The sequence below is a fragment of the Typopeltis vanoorti genome, chromosome 4 (assembly GCF_054136105.1).
Source record: "Typopeltis vanoorti isolate ZY-2024b chromosome 4, IOZ_Tvanoo_1.0, whole genome shotgun sequence".
Taxonomy (NCBI): domain Eukaryota; kingdom Metazoa; phylum Arthropoda; class Arachnida; order Uropygi; family Thelyphonidae; genus Typopeltis; species Typopeltis vanoorti.
In genome coordinates this window covers 16,029,974-16,052,849 of record NC_143552.1, presented here as the reverse complement: position 1 = coordinate 16,052,849, position 22,876 = coordinate 16,029,974, and the positions used below count along the sequence as shown (strand labels likewise).

The 22,876-nt window shown below is 35.9% G+C and overlaps 1 protein-coding gene across 5 annotated transcripts in view; it reads left to right on the top strand.

The window, feature by feature from the left end:
• The window catches only part of Myo61F (unconventional myosin 61F), a 744,085-nt gene that overhangs the window by 501,416 nt on the left and 219,793 nt on the right, over positions 1-22,876 (top strand). For all 5 annotated transcript variants that reach the window (XM_090391651.1, XM_090391648.1, XM_090391650.1 and 2 more), the window contains exon 22: positions 7,282-7,366. In XM_090391651.1, the coding sequence (XP_090247777.1) occupies positions 7,282-7,366 (85 nt within the window). The remainder of the gene's footprint in view (positions 1-7,281; positions 7,367-22,876) is intronic.

The following is a 22,876-nucleotide window of genomic DNA, read 5'->3' as shown; positions in this document are numbered from 1 at the left end:
AATAGTCTGGAGACTATTGAAAAACCTTAGAAATGGATAAAAAAAGTACTGAAAAAGAATCCAATGATAAAGGTGATCTGAAAACTGAAATTAAAGGCATTCTAGTGTCTGGAGTAATTATTTTGAAAGATGGTGAAATGAAACAAGCAGTGTCAGCATGATGTAGAAAACTCCCAACAGGAATACATATCCATATTTGAAGTAGAAAAAGTCATTAAAAACCTGAAATGTGGAAAGACAGCCAAAGTAGTTAAAATTTGACCAGAAATGCTCAAATATGGATGTATAAGACTTTTACAGTGACTGCATCACAAAATTGTGAAGGTGGGGTCAGAGGGTCAAATTTCAGATGATTGTATCAGAGCTCTCGTGGTGCTCATCTATAAAAAAGGAAATAAAACTGAATGTGAGAATTACAGAGGTATTTTCCTGTTGAGAGTTCCTAGTAAGATTTATGCAAGTATACTTGAGTATGAAAAATTGTGGAATTGAAGCTTGGTGAACAAACTGGATTCAAGCTAAATAGAAGTTATCTGGATCAGATTTTCACTTTAAGACCAATAACTATTGGTCTTAAAGTGAAATCTTGGGAATATAGCAAGGATTTGCATTTAAGTTTTGTTGATCTGGAAAAGGCATATGACAAGGTGCCAAGAGAAAAGCTATTCAAAACGCTACAGTTATATGGTGTCAATGGGACATTATATTAAGCAGTACATAATGTCTATTTAAGCTGTAAGTCAGCAGTTAGAATTAAAGGAAGTATAAGAAGATGATTCGATGTTAAATCAGGTGTACAACAAGGGTGCATGTTATCTCTATTATTATTCATTATCTATATAGATCACATTGTAAAGGAAAGTGGTATTAAATCTGATATCAAAACTGGTGATGTTAATCTTAGCTCTGTACTTTATGCAGATGATGTAATACAGGAACTCTCATATAACACTGCATTCCTGCAACATATTCTCGCTCTAACATGGTTCGAGAATTGGAGAAATCCCTGTACAACACAGGACACGATGAGAGCTTTTAACAGCAAGCACCATCTCATTTGATATTTTTCATTCAAGCATGTATGTCATGTCAGATTTGTGTACAGAATTTTAGAATTTTAAATTCATTTTGTTCGTGAAGTATTAAACATATTTTAAGACTTTCACAGTTTTCTTCTTGGTACTATTTTTTTTGCTTGTATTATTTGTATGTATTATTGAACCTTTTTTAAAGAAGTGTTAAATATTTCTTTTTTGTGAATTAATTTGTAGCCCTGAACAATGTCTGCCAGAAGTAAAAAAAAAAATTACCCCTTAAAAGAGATTTCATCTTGCTAGAATTAAAAATACAGATTTTGGATCATCTTAAAAAGGTGGAAAAAGTACCATATGTTGCAAAAATCTTGGATTTAAATGAAGTAACAATCCGGACCATAAAGAAAAATGAATAGAAAATTAGAGCTTCCGTTGCTGCAGGTTGTTCCATCTCCGCAAATATGACAGCTCATCCCATAGCACCAATACTTGAAAAAATGGAAAAAGCTCTTAGTATTTGGATTGATGACTGCTCCAAAAAATGGATCCCACTGGACACCAATATTATTAAACATGAAACTTTAAAAATTTACAACTACTTAAAAGAAAATGGCGAATCTATTAACCACCCCAACTTTGTTGCTAGCAAAGATTGGTTTCAGCCATTTTTGAAAACTCTTTTTATTACAAAACATAAAAACACAAGGGGAAAGCACTGATAACTTCAGCTGATAATGAAGCTGCCAAAACTTATCCAAAGGAATTGCAAAAAATTATTGAACAGGGTGGATATACAACACATCACATTTTTAATACCGACGAGATGAGCCATTGGTGGAAAAAAATGCTCAAGAGAACATTTATTTCAAAAAATGAAAAAGTTGCACCAGGTTTTAAAGCATCAAAAGACCGTGTAACATTACTTATGTGCAGTAACGCTTCAGGTGATCACATGGTAAAACCCATGTTAGTTTATAAATCCCTCAATCCTCGTGCAATGAAAAACCTAAATAAGAGTGCTTTACCACTGCAAATAAGAAAGCTTGGGTAACTACTGATTTATTTAAAAAATGGATTCTAAACTGTTTTGTACAAAGTGTGGAAAACTACTTAAAGCAGAAAAATCTAGATTTTAAAGTTCTGCTGATATTGGATAATGCACCCAGCCATCTAAAAGATTTAAATCACCCAAATGTCAAAATAATTTTTTACCACCAAATACAAGTTCATTACTTCAACTGTTAGATCAGCGAATTATAGCTACATTTAAAACTAATTGCATCAGGAAATCGTTGCAATGGGTTTTGAATAAAGTCGACGACGAATCTATGGAGGCATGGAAACATTTTACAATTTTGGACTGTATTAATCTCATAACTTCATCCATCAAAGAAATAAAACCGACAACGTTAAATGCCTATTGGAAAAAAAATATATGGCCAGAGTCAGTTCAAAGCGAAAATCTAATCGAGCCAGCAGAAAACAGAATGGATGTAATAATAGAACTTGCTAAGTCTCTAGGAGAGGATGGTTTTGACGATATGAATGTCGAAGATATTTAGAATTACTGGTGGAAGAAAAGACTGATGAAGCAAATTTGGTGGAAATGGCATCTGGGATAAACCAAATTAATTCAGAGGATGATAGCACAGATGGAAACGATGAAGTGAAACATTTTACCCTAAAAAGCATAAAGAAAGAATAATTGGAGTTATATTTTCTAAATGAAGATGATTTAAAAAAGAAGCTTTTTAAAAGAAGCACAAAATTTAAGAGAGAATTTACAATGAATTATAAAGATAATCTCTCAGCTAAAAACAAACAAACAATCGAAAATAACATTTTTGCAAAAAAGTAGAGCATTGAACTCAAGATGATGCTGAAGAAAGCTCAGAAGATGAGGACATTTTGCCAGAGAGAAAACGCCCTCTTTTAATAGTGCTTAGTAGTGATGACAAAGAAAACATTATGTAATTATGTAACTTTATGTAATACTTTTGATCAATTATTGTTTTAATAAACATATATTTCTCTTAGTTATAAAAAGAAAATAGTATAGTTTTTTTAACTTTTGGAACATAACCCTGTTTTTTTTGTACTAGTTCTTTATTTCGTATAACACGAATTCGCACAACACAGCATTTTTTAGGAACCTAACGATCATGTTACCTGTACTTCTGAATATATCCAGTACAAGTCTACAAGATTCCCTGACTAAATTGAATAACTGTTGTAATAAATTTGGTATGAAAATCAGCAATAAAAAAACAAAGACAATAAAAATAAGCAGAAACATTGAAAACATCAATTTAGGTACAATTTTTGGTGAAGATGGTAAATTAGTAGATGATAGTAGATTAATAAAGCTGGTATGATAGGAAGTGAACTGAATAAATTTATATGAGATAAGAAAGACATTAATCAAAACACAAAGTGGTGTTCAAAACATTTTAATTTATGGTTCTGAGAGCCGGGTTAGAAATAAAACACTTCATCAAGGACTGGAGACTTCTCATATCAGATTTCTGAGAAAGATTAGTGGAGTGAACAAATGGCATCAATGGCAGTAGTACATTAAAAATGAGGATATTAGGAAAGAACTTGCCATTATTAGCATTCAGGAATGTGTTAGTAGAGCTAATCTCAGGTGGTATGGTCACTTAAACAGAATATGAGAGGAAAGAATTGTTCTTGGTCAGTTGGCAGGGAAAAGACCCAGAGTATGACCAAGTTGTATATGGATTGATACATTAAAGAGCACCTTAAAAGACAGAAATATAAGATCTAATAATATTGTAATCTTGACAGATAACAGATTAATCTGGAGGAAAATTGTTGATCAGAAGTCAGTAATGGTGCCAAGTTTTCATGTAGTGCTATCACACCAACTTATTATGCGGTAATGAAATGCTTTTGCAAAGTCCAAGAATATCACTCTATATGATTCTCCCTTATCTAACATACTCATTACCCTATCATAAAATGCAAGTAAATTGCTAAAACAGGACCTACCCCTATACAAATCCATGCTGACCATCATAATGTATGCTATGTCCATCTACATAATCCTGTATTTTATTCCTAACCAATCTCTCCACCACCTTGACCACAACTGCAATTATACAGAGTGGTGTATAATTGGAAACGTCTGTCCTAGAACTATGTTTCTGGAGTGGTACTATTTTGCCTTCTTTCTACTCTTTAGAAACCCTACCCACTGCAAGACTTTCATTAAATAACCAGATCAAGGGCATAGTCCACTGTTGTGCACATTCCTTAAGAATATGTGGTGATATGTCATCCATTCTCACAGCTTTATTAACATCTAATCCAATCAACACCTGATACACTTCTGATTCTTTCATTTCCAATTCTTCTAATACTTTCCTCCCTTCTATATATATTGCACTGCAATCATTTACACCAGTATGATATACACTGATGAAGTGCTCGTTCAATAATTCTACTATATCCTTTGCAACTGTTATTCTGCTGCCATGAATGTCTACCAGTGTCACCCTGCCATGATTATTCTTTCTGTTTCTTGCAATATACCAGAAAAATTCCCTTGCGTTAACTTTGGCCTGACCAGCCAACCTCCTCTCATACTGCACATTTTCTTTCTTTACCATGCTTGTCACTTTCCTAGCCTGCACTTTATAATCTCATGGATCCAATCACACCAACCAACTGTCTAGCACCTCCTCCATAGCCATTTCTTTTCCAACACAGCTTGCTTGATTTCACTGTTCATCCATTTCACTCCTACTCTATTTACTTGCTTAACTCTTGCTATGCAGTTATACATTTGCTTTTTGTCAGATAATGAAAATAACTGTCAGTTATTTTCAATTGTTTGCTATGGCAATCAGGGAATCTATGCTTATACATAACCTACCAAATGATTTGAACAGGCTGAAGCTGTGCATAAATGATAATGACTAGTTCAGAGTTAATAAGTGTAACATTATGCACTTTGGCCTGAGAGATCTCAAATACATATTACATTGATGATTATGCTTCAAAAAACTGAGGAAACTAGGGATCTTGGAAATTTGTTAGATAGGAAGTAAAGTTCAAAAGTCAGAGACCAGAAATTGCAAATACAATTAAGATGTTAATTGTAATGCTGAAATGAACATTGACATGTAAGGATAAAGAAGTCACTTTATTGTTTTGGCCTTGATGTGAACACAGCCATACTACTGTGTGCAGATTTGGTCTGTAGGGTTCAAGATTTGGTTTCTTACATTTGTAAACCCCATCTTTGCACTGTGAAAACAGTGCAAAATGGGTTTGCATCCGAACTTCTGAAAGGATGTTATAAAATATTGATTGATGAAATTTTTATTATATGGAAGGTGGGGAGAGGAAAAGTTAAGATTGTGTACAGTTAAGAAAGGGGATGAGAGCTAGATTTTTCATTTTCAGAGCAGTTAATGAGTGTAACAGTTTCCTGTTGGAGTCGTGGGTGCATCTAGTCTAGTGTGAATGAGTTTAAGAGAAAGTATGATATCTAGTATGGATGATGTTTGGTCTCCCTTGGTGAGTTCTTGAATTCTTTGTGGGGTCACTGGTGATGACCAGTGATCCCACAAAGGATAATAAAAATAATAATAAAATTCCTCTGTAGTTTGTTGGAATCTAATGGAATGTGGTATTTACAATAGCTATTAAAATAAATTAAAGATGCCAAGAAATTATATTCTTGGTTTCATCCTTTATCCAAGTGTAAGCAAACATAGTTTTCACATGGAGTAACTTCACAACTGGTGTACTTGTATATAGAGACTAATGACTTCACATCAGTTGCCATAGCATCCCGTAATGCATTATGGAACTACTTTTATGTGGAAATGTGACTTCTGTATTACTTCAACCTTGGTATCACTTCTGGGTCTGGCTTCCACTGATATGACCTCAGTAAAGGTCGAAACCGGTCTGGGTAGTGGCCCTTCCCATAATGCATAATATGTAAGGATATGTGCATTGCATTATGAAATACTAAGGCATTATGAAATATTAGCCTCTATATACAAGTAGCTCAGTTGTGAAGTTACTTCACGTGCAAACTTTATTTGCTTACACTTGGATAAAGAACGAATCCAAGAATATAATTTCTTGGTATCTTTAATTTATAGTATAACCAAGAAGTGAAAAAACTTTCAACAATTGCTATTAAAATTTACTATTTCATTGGCAGACAATTTTAATGATAAAAACTAGCTCCTTAAAGATTTGTCTGCAATATATATAACAAAAAAAAAAAAAAAAAAAGAGGCTAAGCTCTAAGTTCTATTGTTTTATGGTAGGGTGTCTCACTATACAAGAACACTGTTATGAAAAATTCTTTATTTTATGATTGCCTATAGCCAACTTCTTATTTATGATTGCTACTTGCTGAAGAGTATCTGTTTTGATATCTAGAGTTTAAAAGTAACATTATAGAAACGAACTTTACATTTATTCATGTTTGAAGACAATTCGATGTTGGAATAACTATTATTATTATTATTTGACACCTCCAGGGAGCCCAAAGACTCATCGAGAGAGAGTGTGCCAACAGCATCGAATGATTGGCTCCCCCTTCCAACTGCTCCCAAGCTTGCTTAACTTTTTGCGTGAGCCATTAGTAGCAGAGGCTCTACCAGTCGACCAACCTTTGCTGGCAAAAACCATCACTATGTACAGCTAATAATTATTTCTCTGTTTATATATTTTTGTTGTATTTCTTTGTTCTTGAAGATGAAAACTAAGAGAAATTTGTGTTGAAATTGTAGAGTCCTTATGGTTCTGAATACAATCAATGTGAAGAGTGTTATTGTTTTGCATTTTCTTTTTTATGTGACTACCATCCATGAGAGGTTTCACACCTGTGGTACCTTCGGTGGGTTAAGGATTTTTTTTTTTTAAAAAGTATTTATTTATTGTATTTTTAAATTTATTTTACATAATCTGGAAATTTTGCTCTAGAAAGCAAACACAGAATTTCTACCTGTCACTTACAACTCTAGTAAGTGGACCAGTGGCTTTACACAGTGTGATGAAATTCATTTCCCACTTAAAGACAGTTCCAAACATCAGTGCAGGATTTTAAATCGCTGGCTTATCGTTACAGGAGGTATGGTAATCACTCAACCAACCAAGCTGGCAAACTTGTATTATTTTATATATATTTGCATATATATGTGTGTGTGTGTGTGTGTGTGTACAAGAATATATATATATTCTTATTTATTTATTTTAGTGACCACAATTGCTTGTTACTGGAGGCGCTATTTAGCATTGAAGTTGTTTGAGAGAAGAAAGTGGGCAGTTACAGTTATTCGAAGGTAAGTTATACATACTAGATTTACAGAATTGAAACCAATTATAACTATTTATTATGTTTGTTATATACTCAATCTAAGCATGAATGAGGCATGATCTAGGCTGACATCAATCTGGATCATGTTTTATGGCACATCACCCATTAAATTTAATCTGGGCTAACCATGGTGTGATATTCTAGAAATCTAGAATATCATACCATAGGTCAGTGCTTCCCAAACTTATGGATGCCAAGGCCCCCTTCGAAAAAATTAAAATATTTCACGGCCCCTCCATTGAAAAAAAATCCTAATACAGACATATATTATTATAATATATATTGTATTTATATTCAATACAATTTATATTCAATATTTTGCATTTGTAATCTTTTTTGTGCTTCTTATCAATATCTTTGACATGAAACTTATATGAATCAGCATATATTTACTAATATTCATTAAGTGCTGAAATATGCAGGAAGCAAAATTTGTGAACCAACACCAATGTGTGATTTTTTTTCCATTAAAATATAAAAAATAACAAAAAAGAAATAAAAAATAATAAAAATTAAATACGTTTCTTTTAAGATTTAAAAAAAAAAAAAAACTACTTAGTCTTAAAACATTTTAAATTTGTTTTCATTATTTCACGGCCCCCTCAACAAAACTTATGACCCCCAAGGGGGCCACGGCTCACAGTTTGGGAAGTGCTGCCATAAGTTGTCCAGATTATATGACATGAAAATCCTGCTCTAGAAACCAAACTTAGTCTTTTTATATCATTTCAGAAAATTTATAACATATTCTTTTCATTGCAGTCTCCATTGCATAGTATCACGGGTAGGCAAATAATGTAATCTGATGCTCTACCCAAGAAACCAAACATAGTCTATTTCATACCATTTCAGGTCTCCAGTGAACAGCAGTGGGTGTGCTATATCAAATGATAATTCATCTGCCATGTCAAGACTTTCACAGACTGTGAGTTTCAAAATCACAACCTGTTGCTGACTTTCTGCAGATGATAACCACTTGTTTTCATAGGCTGGCCCAAAAGCAACATCTAAAGCAGTGGTTTTTAACCTGGGCAGTAGCACCTCCTGGGGATGCTGTGAACACTGGGGGGGGGGAATAAGCATTATAATACTACTAATATAATAAAAGCAAAAAAAATCAATTTTTTTCCATTTCATTCCATTTTTAAAAAAATTCTAGCATTCCTGTTTATATTGTGTTTGGCAACACTCTTCAGAATATTGTATGTCTAGCAATACTCTTCAAATTTATTCGCTACTTATTTTTTAGAAGTTTTACATTGAAAGGTAAGTAATTGGGCTACTTTTTGGTCTGAATTTTCTACATCCTCTGTCCAAAAAGAAACCAAACTTTTTGAAAATAGAAGAAACTAGTGGCGCCACCTGTTGTATCTTTTTGTTGTTGAAAGCTGCAACCTTCATTAGTGTTGTCTCAACTGTTTATGACATTTGTTTCATTAGAAGCTGAGTTATAGTGCCAAGAGTGACAGTGTGCTTTGACAAACGGTCGAAAAATGAGTTTCAAACAGAGGGCTGCGATTGACTTTTGTGTTAAACTTGGTAAAAGTTTTACCAAAACGCATCAAATGCTTCAAAAAAGCATACGGTGATGAATGCTTATCCTGTACTCAAGTTTACGAGTGGTTTAAGCGATTTCAAAGTGGTCATGAGACACTTGAGGACGATGAAAAGTTGGGCCATCCAAAACTGGACTGAACGAAGTTAACATCCATAAAGTGCACGATTTCATCAAAGAGAACCCGAAATTGGCTGTGCGATTGATTGAAGATGAATTGGGGATTCCGAAATCAACTGTGCACAACATTTTGACCGAGAGTTTGGGCCTACGTAAATTGAATTCGCGATTTGTTCCCCACAAATTGACCGACGACCAAAAAAATTTATCCAATTGAACACTGCAAGGACCTTGTTAAAACTGCTCGTAAGGACCCAAACTTCCTTAAAACGATTGTTACTGGTGACAAAACGTTTTGAGTATAAGCCCGAAACAAAGCACCAGAGTGCTGAGTAGAGACCACCAGAAGAGGGGCATCTGAAAAAAAGTCACTTGGAGAAGTCAGAAGTAAAGACAATGCTGATTTGTTTTTATGATTCCAAGGGCATTATCCACAAAGAATTTGTTTCACCTGGCCAAATAGTCAATGGTGAGTTTTATCTCGAAGTTTTGAAGTGATTGATAGCGAGAATTCGTCGCATACAGCATGAATATCGTGATGCAGGCAGCTGATCACTTTTGCACGATAATGGACCATCTCATCCTTCGAACATTGTGAGACAGTTTTTGAGCAAAAACTAAGTTTGTGTGTTGGATCACTCGCCATATTCACCTGATTTAGCACCCTGTGACTTCTTTCTCTTTCCCCGGCTTCATTTGCCAATGAAAGGAAAGCAATACGACACCATTGAAAACATTCAAACGGCAGTAACCAGGACTCTCAACAGTATCCCAAAAACCAATATAAAAAACTAATTTAACGAATTAATTGACCGTGCCAAATGCTGTATTAAAGCTGAGGGAGAGTATATTGATTGAAGTCAATTATTTGAATAATTATAATTGTGCTGTGTTTTATTTTCTATCATAAGTTCAGTTTCTTTTTGGACAGAGGGTGTATATTGAAAATAAATACATCTAGTGTAGCCTGTGATATCATGTGGAGCACTTCGTTGATATTGTATAACACTGTACCTAATTAAAATGAGTGAAAAAAAAAAAAAGAAAGTGTCATCAGTATTAAAGTGAATATTTAAAATATGCTGTTATTCTGTCTATAAATAATGAGCATTTACCAGTGTACTTAATATGTGAAAAAACTTTCACAAATGAAGGAATGAAGCCTTCAAGAATGACAAATGCTTTTATCAGCAAATTAACATTCTACAAGCAAGACGAGATTTTCTTCACTTCCCAAGTCTACAAATAATAGGTGATGATTTAATATTAGATAATATACAGATTTGGATTGTTTTTGTTTCCATCTTCTGACACTGAAAGAAGACTTGATGACCAGATTCAATGACTTGGATGACCTTAAAATACATAATTCGATCATAAATGCATTTCTTTCTGATGCCACTTCTGTTCATCCTAATTTGTGTGAAGAATTTATTGACTTAAAAAAGGACTTTGAAGCTCAAGTACAATTTCAGCAGTGTGGGTATGAAGGATTTTGGCCAAATATGCAATGCAAGTATTCTCAGCTTTGGCAAGAAATAAAATTACTGCTCATTTCTTTTCCTTCTTCATACTTGGTCAAGAAAGGATTCAGTGTCATGTTGTAATTGTTAGCTAATCTAAAATTATTTACACGCAAACACAAGAAGTAATATTTACTAAATATACTGATAAATATTTTAGTTTGAAACTAACAAACTATCATCAGTGGTACACATTTTACGAGGTAGAATGCAAACAAATGAGTTATTCAAAATGGTACGAGCCACATGATGTTAAATCGCTATTAGTGTTATGCTTCATCAAAGAAAAGGTTAATCATAAAAGTGATTCTAAAATAATTATATAATTTATATTATGATCCAAAAAAAATTAATTTTTAATATCATACTAAACAGATCTTTAGATAAATGTGGTATCCAGTGGTTTCTTAGGATTTAACTTCATAAATATCACTATTTGCCTTAATTAAAAAAAAAAAAAATTAATGTTAGTTATTAGGATCAAACAAGCAACTTAAGAAATTAAATTCCCTTCTAGACGAAGTTATAAGTTTAGATGCAGACACTATAGAAAAGTTAAAAACACATTTTGCAAGAACTCCTAGGTTTTAGGGTCTACCTAAGATCCATAAAAAAGACATTCCTCTCCTTCTGATTGTAGACTGTATTCATTCACCTACTTACTGCATAGCCAAATATTTAGCAAACCTATTGAAATCACATATAGGCAATTCTTGTTCTTTTTTAAAAAAACTCGGCAGCTTTCTTGGACAAATTAAAAAATGTCTCCATACAACCTGCTGATCTTATGGTGAGCTTTGATAGAATCACTATTCACGAACGTACCTCTCAATGAGACTTTACAACTTACTGATATTTGTTATTATTATTCAGGCCTCCATGGAGTCAAAAGACTCATCGTGGGAGGTCCTTCCTAAGAACATAAAGTCTGTCAAGACTCATCGAGGGGAGGTCACCCCTAAGAAACACAAAGTCTATCATACCACTCCTTAAACTCATTGACCGTTCTCGCCCTCACCACTCTATCAGGCATTGCATTCCACAGCTCAACCACCTTCCATGCAAAGAAACCACTCCTCACCCTCTTGCTCACAGTTTCCTTTCATAACTTCCAGGGATGGCCTCTTGTCGTCACTCCTTCCTGCTGTTCAACCAAGTGAAAGAACTCCCAAGTGTCAACCCTGTAACCACCTCTCAACAGTTTAAAAGTCTCAATCATATCACCTCTCCTTCTATCCACCAAACTCTGCAGTCCACATTCCCTCAGCCGATCCTCATAACTATCCTTGTACAGTCCTGAAACCATCTTTGTCATCCGTCTTTGTATCCTTTCCACAGTTAATTTATCCCCTTCAAATGTTGGGTACCAAATCTGAGAACAATAGTCCAAGTGTGGTCTGATCAGAGACTTATACAACGGAATGATAACCCTCTTATCTCTGCAGGTCAGTGTCCTTCTCATAATAGCAGCAATCCTCTGTGTTACCTTCACCACCTTTGCAATATGTCCCCTAAACTTCAGGTTTCTATCAATCATCAACCCCAGATCTCTTGTCTCCCCTACTTCCTCCAGTATAACTCCTCCCATAGAGTATGCAGCATCCCATCGATGTTTCCCAAACCTTAAGACCTTATATTTTGCTGCATTAAACTGAAACACCCATTCATTTGCCCATCTATCTAGCTTATTTAAATCCTCTTGCAGGGCTACCACATCTGCGCTATTACTAATAATCCTTCCCAGCTTCGCATCATCTGCAAACAGCTGAATATCCCCTTGCAATTCACTGGCAATGTCATTGATATAAAGGTTAAACAATATAGGTCCTAGTACTGAGCCCTGTGGGACCCCACTTGTAACCCTCTGCCTCCTGGAAACTGCTCCACCATACACAACTCTCTGATACCTATCAGACAGCCAATCCTGAATCCAGTTGACCAATCTGACATCCAGACTCATGTGCTGCAACTTAAATATCAGCTTATCATGTGGCACCCTGTCAAATGCCTTTGCTAAGTCTAAGAATATTGCAATATATGCCTTTCCCCTTATCTAATGTTCTTGTAACTACTTTATTATAAAAGGCTAGCATATTGCTAAAACAAGAGCACCCTTTCACAAATCCATGTTGACTCTCACAGATAACATTACCCTCATCTGCCCAGTGCTGTATACGGTCCCTCACTACTTTCTCCAAGAGCTTAACAACTACTGATGGCACACAGACTGGTCTATAATTAGACACTTCCAGTCTGTTACTACCCTATGCAATGGCACTATCTTACCTTCCTTCCATTCACTGGGCACCTTTCCTGTAGCCAGGCTTTCACTGAAAAGCCAGGTCAAAGGAGCTGTCAGTTCCTTAGCACATTCCCTCAAAACACATGGTGAAATACCATCCAGTCCCAGAGCATTACTGACATCCACAGTACTCAGTATTTGGAATATGTTCTTGTCCTTCACCTCTAAACCTCGAACCTGCCCTATCTCTTTAGCATTAAAACTGACTCCTCCAGGATGAAATACACCAATAAAGTGGTCATTGAACAATTCCACTATGTCCTCTGCATCAGTCACTCTATTCCCATTTTTATCCCACAATATCATTCTTCCACAGTCATTTCTTCTCCTACTGGCCACATAGCTAAAAAATTCCCTAGGATTTTCTTTGGATCTTAGGGCCAATCTCCTCTCATATTCCAGTTTCGCTTTCCTTACCACACTAGTTACTCTTCTGGCTTTATATTCTTCATGCATCCTCTTTTCACCTGTCTCCTTATATCTCTTCCATAGCCTCTTTTCACCTGTCTCCTTATATCTCTTCCATAGCCTCTTTATCACATGCAATTCCTGTTTAATATTGTTTGTCATCCACTTTACTCCAAAATGTGTTCTCTTCTTCACTCGTGGTATACAAGTTACCATTGCTGCTAACAAATATTCTTTCACAATTTCCCACGCACTAATGACATCCCGGCCTTCCAATTCCTCCCTCCATGAAACTTCCCGAAGTTGACGTCTAAGACTATTATAATTACCTGCATTATAATTCCACATAAGTTCCTGTCTCTTTGATACTCCTGCATGTCTATTCATTTTCCAAGTCAAAACCATATGGTCACTCTCTCTCCAACTGGTGGGAGAGAGATGTCATCTCAGTTATTATCAACTCTTCTGATGCTATAACCAAATCCAAAACTCTTGAACCTTTTGTTTCCTCTGTTACATGTTGCCTAAGACATTTGTCCCTCAAGAATTCTAGAAATTCCATTCCCCTATTGCTACATGCATCTTCCTCTCTTCAATTTATACTACTGTAGTTAAAATCTCCCATAACAATCATTCTTCTTGCACTTGCCAAACTTAGCTGTCTAAACATCTCCTGGTCCCCATCCTCAGTGCTCCTGGGTCTGTAGCAACACCCCACTAAATATCCCTCCTTGCCTACCTCTACCTCATACCATATGCTCTCAAAATCATTTGTCTCACTTCCTTCCAAAGCCTCCACTCTTAGAGGACATAGGTCATCACTTATCATAAGCAGTACCCCACTACCACACTTTCTCCTCCTATCCAACGATAAATGCTATACTCAGCGACTTCTATTCCTGTTATTATATCCCCTTCTGTCAACCACATCTCAATGATCCCAATAATTTTTGGCCAGGCTGATGCTATTTGTGCCACCAATTCCTCTCCCTTACTCCTGGCATTAATATAAAGCATATAAATACCATTGTTTCTATACCCAGCATTATCCCTTCTAGACTCCACTGGGCTCAGTGTTACCTGACATAGTCTCCCTACTCCCAAGTATCCGTTCCCACAAGAGGCCACCCCTGCTATTATCCTTCCTGGGACACACTGACTCATTCAGAACTGCAATCTCTCCAGATGCCTATGTCTCTCGCATACAATTCCTCTCTTTCCTCAAACGCACTCCAAACATCCACATATACCAGTCCTCTCTTGTCACACATTCTCGCTATTATACCATTCAATATCACAGCTCTTCTGCTCAGCTCATCATTATCATACCTAGGCAACATGCACACTATTTTTCCTCTCTCTGTCTTCTTCCGTACAGCCTCAAGCAAAAATCTCATATCTCTCGCTGCCAGACTTACATTACCACTCAGGTCATTTGTTCCTACCATCACAATCATCTCATCGACCCTTTCACCTCTCTTAATTGCCATAGCCACCCTTTCTATTGTTCCTCCTGGCAAACACTCCTCACGCATCCTATCTTGAACACCACGGATCATTGAGTCACCATACATTATACCTCTTACCATTCTCTCTCTCTCCTATTGTTTCCATTCTCTTCTCTTCTTTCATTCCCATAGGTCTCTCTCATTCCCTCTCCTCTACTGCTATTCTCTCTTCTAGCATTCCCATATCTACTGTTTCCATTCTCCCCTCTTCTAGCACTCCCATACATCTCTCTCATTCCCTCTCTCCTACTGTTTCCATTTTCTCCACTTCTAGCACTTCCATATCCCTCTCTCATTCCGTGTCTCCTACTGTTTCCATCCTCTCGTCTTCTAGCATTCCCATACCTCTATAGAGTTCTATGTTCCTGCAAGAACATAAAAATTCATCTGCAGTTATGACTATGGTCAATCTAGCCTTGCAGACCATGCTTTGGATATGGCTCACAGAATCAATTGGAAAAAAAGACCACCATGCTCCATCACAGTAAATTAAGAAGAAAGACTATTTTTAGACTCTGCTGCTGTTCTTAAATCAGCCTAATTTGAATAAATATGGTTGCATAAAACTTCCCAAAATATGGGAAACACTACTTTGAGATCCCAGTTTACATCCTATGCTACCCACATGTGTCTGTAGAGGGCATCCCACCTAGTTAGGACTATAGTCTTTCAGCCGCATGTTTCGCTTAGATTTGTGATGCCTTTGTGTGTGTGTGTGTGTGTGTGTGTGTGTGTGTGTGTGTGTGTGTGTGTGTTACAAGTTTCATATTGCATTACCTAATGATGTCTCTCTAACTGAGACGAAGTATTGGAAGAATTAAATACTTTTTTTAATCCCCTCCTAGTGCTGTTTCACTCCATTAAACTTCAAACATTAATTTATTACAGCATTTTTCAATTTAGTCAGAGAAAAATGGTGCATTGGACTGGAGACTGGCTATCTGATAGGTATCAACAGTTGTGTATGGGGGAGCGATATCCAGAAAAAGGAAAGTCACTAGTGGAGTGCTTCAGGGGTCTGTTTTAGGCCCATTACTGTTTAACTTGTATGTTAATGATATAGGTGAAGATTTGGATGGAGATAATCAGTTGTTTGCAGATGATGCAAAGTTGGGACGAACCATAAAGTGTAGTGAAGATGTTGTGGCCTTACAGGAAGACTTGAATAGATTGAGTGATTGAGCAAGGAAATGGGGATATGAATTCAATGTTGCAAAATGTAAGGTTTTAAAATTTGGAAAACAAAGATGGGATGCAGAATTTATGCTTGGTGAGAATATATTGTTGGAGGTAGAGGAAATAAGAGATCTGGGGGTGATAGTGGATAAGGATCTAAAATTTAGGGGACACATCGCCAAAATTGTGAAGACAACACAAAGGCTTCTGGGAATGATGTGGAGGACACTGACATGTAGAAGTAGGGAGATTCTTGTTCCGTTGTATAAGGAACAAGATTTGTGCCACACATGGACTATTGTGCCCATATTTGGTTACTGGGTTTTCAGAAGGATGAAGAGATGTTGGAAAGGGTCCAAAGGAGACTGACTAAGGTAGTTTCTGACTTCTGGAATGTTGAGTATGAGGAAAGATGGAGATGTAATTTGCAGAGTCTGGTGGACAGGAGGAAGAGGGGAGATATGATAGAGACCTACAAGTTGGTAAGGGGTTGTTATAGGATCAATGCACTGGAGGAGTTTTACAGAGAATAGTGGGAGATCAGGGGAGAACCAGAGGTCATCCCTGGAAACTGCATAAAGAGGGTGTGAGTAGGGGAGTGAGAGGCAGGTTTTTTTTCATGCAGAGTTGTGAATGATTGGAATGCCTTGCCTGAGAATGTGGTGTCTGCAAAGAGTTTGAATGTGTTTAAAACACGGTATGATGAGCTGTGTGTGTGATAAAAGGACCTCCCAGATGAGTCTTTGATTCCATGAGGTCTTGCGGTGGTAATAATAATAAAATAAAATCATTATCCAAAGTCAAGAAAGAAAAATAAATCTAGTCATGTAATGGAAGAAATTATCCAAATCAATTATCTAACTCAAAATCATTATTTTTCAAGAATAAGTAGCCTCAGCTGTGCTTTGGGGATGGTGATCTTTCTCTTAATTTAGTTATAATGAGTCCTGCCTATGGAAAAAAAAATAACTACATGATCACTGTATTTCCTCATATAGTGATTACTTACTGTATGATGAAATTCCATTTTCTCCACTCATGCTTCCTATTAAATCTTCCTTTTCATGGTAGCAGAGACAATGTTATCAGAAACACTAAATGAAAGTTTGTTTCTTATTTCAACAAAAACAGTATTTCTTTGTTCAGAATTTGAGAAACAGTAAAAATTTGAAATGGGGATCTAAATACAGGATAGGTATACTAGTACAGAATTTGCTATTTATTTTGCACTTATTATTCAACTTTGGACAGATTCACTTCTTTGATCTTTTCTAACAAGAGAATTATCGTCAGCCTACTCTTAAAATGTTATTAAATCCAAAGATAATGCCATAGAGCATAGAAAGAGATGCTTGTTTTTATGAGGAAAGAGCTGTTGTGACAACTTCCATCAGCATAAGACAGGGCAACAAAGATTCACTAGTTTTCTTGCATCTACAACAGCTTTTCTTAATTCATTACCTTGAAAGCATGCAGTAAGTGGAATTCCATCTTGTAGGATAGTTTTTAATAATAATATTTGGTTGTTATCTCTCAGTTAATGCTAAAGTTGCAACTAAAAATCCTCTAAACTTCTTGATCTTGATTGCCTTTGAACTTTGGTGGATTTTCAAAATGAGCTTTATATCTAGTTAGAGAGAACTGACTGCTGCTGGAAATGCCATTCTATTTATCATCTTCTCCCTTCTATCAATGTCACATTTCAGCAGCACCAACAATACATAAATTGTGCATGACCTTTTGTATTTATTTACATTGTTATATTCTCGGTTCTTAGTTTTATATATTGTCTTTTGTCTGTGTGACTATGTGACTGCCTTATTGTTATATCTCTAACTGTCTTTACTTTAACTTTACAGTTAACATAAATTTTTTGTATCACTTAATATCAGATATTCGTTTGCCGACAAATTTGTATTGATTAAAGACTTCGCCAGCCGGCAACTAAACTCTGATACATTATCCAAGAATACTTAAAGAAAATGTAGGGATCATGAGGCATGCAGTCGTGGTCCCGATTCTTATACCACTATTGGTTTCCCCCTTAATGCACGGTATGTAAGTTTTCAAACGGTAGCTCAATTTGCAGAAAAGATGACAAACTCATTTGATTGTATATAAAGAAACACATTTATTATGGCACAAAGACAAGTATACATGTTAATCAAATCCTTAATCTTAAAAGAGCCTGGGTTCCCTTTACTTAATTAATTACATCCAAAACTTCTATGTTATAGTCCCTTACTTGACATAAATTTCTCACTTCTATACGTCTGTTCTCAGACTCTTATAACTAAGTTACCTAATATTATCACACATGTAATATTGCATATATACACAAGACAACTCAATAATTCTGACATGAACTTCTCTAAAGTAATACTTCTTATTCTCACTTAATCCTTCCTCCAAAAATTTTTAGCTAACATTTAATTACGTTCTGACCATATAATATTACTGTTCCTAAATCACACAAACAGTTCGGGCCTCGGCGTCCTGTTTGCCTGGAGCCTAATATGCTTTCTTCTCAACCGCAGACAAAAGTGTCCGAATCGCAGACTGTTCTTATAGCACCACACGGAAATAGCATGTTTCCTTAACCTCTGCTTCCTTACCCCACAGTTACTTTAATCCAACGTTTAACATAAGAAAATCTTACACTTACCGTTCTTGCCTTGAACTGGATATTCTGGTCTGCTTACAGTATCTTCACTGATGGCGGTCTTGCTATTCCTTTGTTTCCACATGAACCGAAAAACACTCATACACAGATTTGAACACTGATGTGGATCTCATCAGTGGCTCTTTCTTCTTATGGATCTGAATATATTGTAGTTGCAGCCTTGGCCCACGTAGCATACATAGCAAGGGGGGGGGGGGGGATTCTTGCTATACGTGGCGGCAAGCTCTACACAGCTCTCCAACAGGAAACTAGGTGCCGACGAAACCCGGAGACAAGAGAGCGATTTGAATCCCCGCCGAAACCTTTATACCTCAGAACAGCTCCCTCACTCGGCGGTGTCGTCACGCATATGGCGACTGCCGATTGGACGCCGTGACCACGGACTGTTTTTACATGGTTTAAAACATGCTCTAGCTTATACATATTTACTTGGCAATTTATACATGATTTTATATTCTAATTCATTTACAACTATTCTCTATTAAACTCATGGGTTATTTTAACACTGTTCAGAGCTTACACACTTGGATATTTACATATTCTTGGGACATTAGTCAGTACATTTCCCATCCAGAGGCATAAGCATGTCCTTATCCACTCCTTCTGAGATAACTTAATGTTGGGTGGGAAAAAAAGCAACTCATCATTTTTTTTCGACACAACAACATAATACAAAAGGTCATGCTCAATATTAGACTTTAGTGTCGTCAAGTACTTTTTTTGGTTTCAATTATGTAAGTTTTCAAATGGACTTTGATCACTAGTCTTTTATGGTAAAGGATCCATTCATTTATTCCTATAGTCCAGCGACCAGCAGTGATGGCACAAGTTTATCCTTTGAGAATGTATATTAATTCTTTCTTTCATCCTTTTTTGGGATTCTGTTGTTCGTACATGGCAGATTATAACCTGGAGGTTAAAACCCTCCTTAAACTTTTAAAATTACTTCCATTCACTAATGACAATGGGAGGTAGTCATTATTACTAATTTGTTATAAAATCTATTGCCATTTTTGTGGGACAAATAAAGTATGATAATTATCATGTTTGATGAAGCAATAGTTTCTGTTGTATAAAGTGATAGCTTTATGCTCACCTGTAATATGTTTTAGCAACTTGTAGAACCACCATTATTCGTAAGAATATTATCATGCCATTTACATTTGATACAATCCTTTTTTATCCCAGATATTTTCAAAATGCTTACCAGACTTTACTTTGGAGTGACCATATTATTGTTATTATTTTTCAGGCCCTCCACAAAGTCACGAGACTCATTGCACAACGCCCTTCTTAAACACAGTCTATCATATTACACCTTAAAGTCATTCACTTTTTGTGCTCACATTACCCTATGCAATTCATCCTACAGTTCAACCACTCTCCATGCAAAAAATAAATAAATAAATAAAATAAAATAAATCAATTCTCATCTTCTTGCTCACAACTTCCATTTGTAACATTCCAGGAATGTTTTATGATATGAAAGAAGTTTTTTTTTTAAACTAATTAATTATAAATACCTAAGTGTGTGTTTATGTGTAAGAGTTGCAGTAGAAGTTGTGTGTTTGTAGTGTGTGGCCTGGTTTGTTTAAGTTTGTTTACAAAATTGTTAAACTTAGCACACTGATACAACATGGCAGTGAAAGGCAAAAGTAGACTGCATAGATTTCTCAAAAATGGTACGGTGCTGTAAAATGTAATATGTATGCATGGGAAGATCTCCCAGATATTTATGTAGAGAGGCTGAATAAGAGAAAAGAATGAGTGTAGGTATATAGGAAATGTGATATTCTGATCAACCACAAGACTTGCTTAAATATGAGTAGTGAACATGCTGTTGTAACTGTCATGGCAGTTACAATGCCAATGATGCAAAAAAAAGTTCAATTTATGATAAACCAGGTGATAATTTATATGATATTAAACACTGAAATTAATGATAAAGTGGGTAATAATGGCGTTGAAAAACAGAGTGCAGTTAATGATAAGGTGATGAGCGGGATTGACGGTGAACAAATGTGTGTGTGACTTGTGATTAAATAGTAACAGTGAATGATAGCAAAAAAAAAAGGATGCAAGATTTGAAGTTGGTGAAGATGAAGCGAGAGATGAGGTGGGTGCAGAGTGAAATGAAGAGAATTGTAGATATGTATGGAAGAGGGAAGAAGACTAACACAAATGATGTTGGTAGAGGTGTGGTAAACAAGAAGATGCATAAGGTTTGTTTTCCTGGGGGTAAATGAATAGAGTGATTGAAGCATTGGATATGAGGACTAAGCAAGAAAAGGAGCTTGGTAATGGTAGGAGGAACAAATGACTTGACTGGGAACAAGGAGAATTTGAGATTGGATATAAGGAGGTTGTTGAGAGGGATAAAATATAATAGTGTGATAGGAAAGGTGGTGAGTGTGTTGCTCAGGTATGACAGTGATGAGATTAGGTGGAGAGTAAGAATATGAATAATATGTTAGCAGAAATGTGTGAAGAGAAAGTAGTGCAATTTGTTAATGTGTGTAGTTTTTGAAGGAAGAATTGAATTCTATAAGAGTGTGATGGACTGCATTTGGAGAGACGGCTGCTGCTGCTGGGAGAATAATGAGTGCAGAAAATGAATCTGAACAAGTAAGAAGTTATGTGAAAGAGCAGGAGAGTAAGGAAGAGAGATTGAAGTGGTACTTATGAATGAAGAACTAGGTAGCATGAGTGTAGAGCAATGGTTCTTTACTGGTGTTCCGTGGAAGGCGAATAGGTGTTCCGCGAGAAGTTCTGTAATTTGTCATTTTTAAATTAATTTGTCAGCACAAATTAATTTAATTGTGGTTTAAATGATGTTTAATTAATTAATAATTAATTATGAATTATTGATTAATAATAAAAAATCAGCTAAATTCCAGTTAATTATTAATTTATACATTACAAAATAACCAAGGTGTTCCGTGAAAATTTCAGGATTTGTGAAGTGTTCCGTAGTCAAAAAAAGTTTGAGAAACACTGGTGTAGAGAATGAGAGAATAAGTGTACAAGATAAACAGGGAAACAGGAAGACGGACAGAGGAAAACAGCATGAGAAAGGTTGATGCTCCAAAAGGATGTGAATGTGTGTGTAGACAAAAAGGGAAGGAGATAATCTAGGATGTAGAGAAAATAGTTGGATTTGAAGAGGGTTCTGGGATGAGTAAGGAGATAAAGAAATGGCTCGAGAAAAGTATAGAGAAATCACATTGATAAGTGGTATCAGTGAAACTTGTTATAAATCCAGGAATTAGCTGTTATGTTTGTATACAAATACTAGAAATATCAGAAACAAGAGAAATGAAATGGTTGCATTGATTGAGTTTGTTCACTCAAAAATTGCTGGAAAAAGTGAGATTTGGTTGGATGAGGATGACAGGAATAGAGATGGAAGGGTATGATGTATTTTGTGAAGATTCATTCATTCATTCATCAATCAGTGGTTCTAACAGGCACTTAAGTGTTCATGACCTCAGTATTCTTGGACTTCTCAACCGTAATTCAAGGATAAGGTGGTTAGCCCTATGCTTCAATCATTCATTCATTCATTCATTAGTGGTTCTAACAGGCACTTAAGTGCTCACAACCCACTATTCTTGGACTTCTCAACCATAATTCAAGGATAAGGTGGTTAGCCCTATGCCTCCCAGAGTGTCCTATATCTGTAGATTGTGTTCACTAGGCCAGTTTGCCTGTTCTGAGGAACAAAAATCCCGAGTTTCCAAATGACAAAACCACCTACCTCTGTACGAGACCGGCTAACTAATCTTTCATCGAAAGAGACCAGATAAAGGTTCCTCACATCTTGGATGGGAATGAAACCTAGGTCTTTCTGACAAAAGGGCTTCATCTATACCGACTGAGCTAGGGAGGCTATTTCATGAAGATAAGAAAAGGTAAAACTGGAGGTGAAGTGCTATTGATGATAGAAAAAGAATTATGTCCACATAAAGTAGAGATGCAAGGGAGAAATAGTGGTAATGGTTTTGAGGCAGTACGGTGTGAGATAGAGACCTGGTAATATGGAGGGTAGTGATTAGGAAATGTATAAACAAATGGTAAAAGGAGGTGATCATTGAGTGATTTTAATTACAACAATATAGACTGGGATGATGAGATAGCAACTGGAAGTAAAAAAAAAATGAGTTTCTCAGGTTTTTGAGGGACAACTACCTCAGTCAGTAT